General features: G+C 40.5%; 1 protein-coding gene across 1 annotated transcript; it reads left to right on the top strand.

The window, feature by feature from the left end:
* The first annotated feature begins 235 nt into the window (after window positions 1–235).
* LOC18095569 (early nodulin-like protein 1) lies at window positions 236–1,754 on the top strand. The gene is made up of 2 exons (XM_006370178.3): window positions 236–536; window positions 643–1,754. The coding sequence occupies exons 1-2, from the start codon at window positions 356–358 to the stop codon at window positions 1,593–1,595; spliced, it is 1,134 nt and encodes a 377-aa protein (XP_006370240.2). The 5' UTR covers window positions 236–355; the 3' UTR covers window positions 1,596–1,754.
* The last annotated feature ends 221 nt before the right edge of the window (window positions 1,755–1,975 follow it).

Genomic DNA, 1,975 nt, shown 5'->3' on the forward strand with positions numbered 1-1,975 from the left:
AATATTTATATATCAAAATAATATAAAAATATAATTTAAAATAAAAGTTAAAAAACAATTATTTGTTTTTTAATATATATATATATATATATATATAAAAAAAAAAGTAGATCAAATCAAAGCCCCTTATTTTAGCCTTTTAGTATACTGTCGATCTGACACGCTTAGTACACTTACTACTGCATTTATGGAAGGTTCTATGTAATTCACTACTTACAAATCATTATTTACTTTCTTTCTGATCTCCAAAAAAAACAATCCCAAAAATCTTTACCTTCCATTTTCCCTTCACTGTATATATATCTATAGGGAAGGCATACAGCATTAGACTCGTTTTTCAATAATTTCTCTCAAAATGGAGTCTCGAAGATGTCTCTGCCTCTTGTGGGCTTTGCTTGCTTGCTACTCGTTCACTTCCTCTGCGGCCTATAATAACAGCTTCTATGTGGGTGGCAAAGATGGCTGGGTTACAAACCCCTCTGAGAGCTACAATCACTGGGCTGAGAAAAATCGATTCCAAGTCAATGACTCTCTTGGTAAGTCGTCCTTTTTTGGCAATTGAATTGTAAGTTTTAACCATCAAGATTCGATTTTTTGAAAAAAAACTCCTGGTGTTGGTTTTTGGATTGATTTATTTTGTAGTTTTCAAGTACAATAATGGGTCAGACTCTGTGCTGCTTGTGACGAAAGACGATTACAACAGTTGCAAAACGAAGAAGCCTCTCAAGACCATGGGTTCTGGCTCCTCTGTGTTTCAGTTCGACAAGTCCGGTCCCTACTTTTTCATTAGTGGAAACGAAGATAATTGTCGAAAGGGGCAAAAAATGACCGTTGTAGTCCTTTCTGCTAAACCAAAACAAGCCCCTACGCCGGTGTCACAGCCCCCAGCTATGTCCCCTAAAGCTCCATCCCCGGTAGCGCATAACAATCCATCTCCAGCGCCATCAAAATCTCCATCACCAAGTGCAGAACCGCCAGCCTCGTCTCAAGGACCATCATTGTCACCTGTCTCTCCAGCACCAATTTCCAAGACTCCAAGCGGTTCTCCTCTCGAGGCTCCAGGTCCATCGCTAGTGCCTGTAAAGTCTTCACCGCCAAGCTCTGATACACCGACATTGGCTCCATCACCAACTAGTAACGCTCCGACTGGGCCAGTGCCTGCAAAGTCTCCATCACTGAGCGTTAGCTCACCATACTTGGCTCCGTCACCGTTTAGCGATGCTCCAACCGGGGCTCCAGGTCCATCACCAGTGGCCATGACACCACACATATCACTAGTGCCATCAGGGTCACCAGCATCGGCTCCAGGATCAGAAATCTCTCCATCTCCTTTGACTAATCCGCCTGCACCTTCACAATCACCAGAATCCCCATCTCCGTTGGCTAGCGCTCCTGTTGTTTCTCCAATCCCAGCAAAATCTCCATCTTCATCAACTCCAACACCCAAGTCAAGTTATACGCCAGCACATTCACCCAACTCCAATGGGGCAGACCTTGCCCCTGCTCCTGCTGCTTCTTGCGTTGCAACTCCTTCAACTGTCATGGTGATTGTGGCTTCTTTTCTTATTGGTTCTGTTATTGGTGTCTGGCCTTGAAGAGAGAATAAACTCATCTGTGTTACAAAGTTTTTTTAAGTTTTTGGGCTTAATTAAGTTTTATTGCAGAAATTTATTAGAACATGGGTGGATTTTATTTTGATATATATGTATGATCAGTCCTACTATAATTTTGATTCATCTGGTATTATTTTGATAGGATGTTTCTCTCGATTTTCTTTTTCTTTTTTTAAAAATACTCTTTGCATTCATTGTTATTAGCTTGTTGTCTGAGCCGTCATTGTCCTTCGCTGCATGTTGAATTGTCCATGGTTTTGCTCATCATGATCATAAATGTTTTGATGTTTTTCTTTCCCTTTGTTTATGTCATTATTTTGCTACTGTATCTTTAATTAGTCGTTGCTTTATCAAAACCTTTA

Source organism: Populus trichocarpa, chromosome 1 (genome assembly GCF_000002775.5).
Source record: "Populus trichocarpa isolate Nisqually-1 chromosome 1, P.trichocarpa_v4.1, whole genome shotgun sequence".
Lineage (NCBI taxonomy): Eukaryota > Viridiplantae > Streptophyta > Magnoliopsida > Malpighiales > Salicaceae > Populus > Populus trichocarpa.

Bases quoted from the DNA above. Each gene is read 5' to 3' on its own strand.
- LOC18095569 (XM_006370178.3), top strand. From the start codon at position 356: ATGGAGTCTCGAAGATGTCTCTGCCTCTTGTGGGCTTTGCTTGCTTGC. The intron at 537-642 runs GTAAGTCGTCCT...TTTATTTTGTAG, and splicing joins CCAAGTCAATGACTCTCTTG to TTTTCAAGTACAATAATGGG.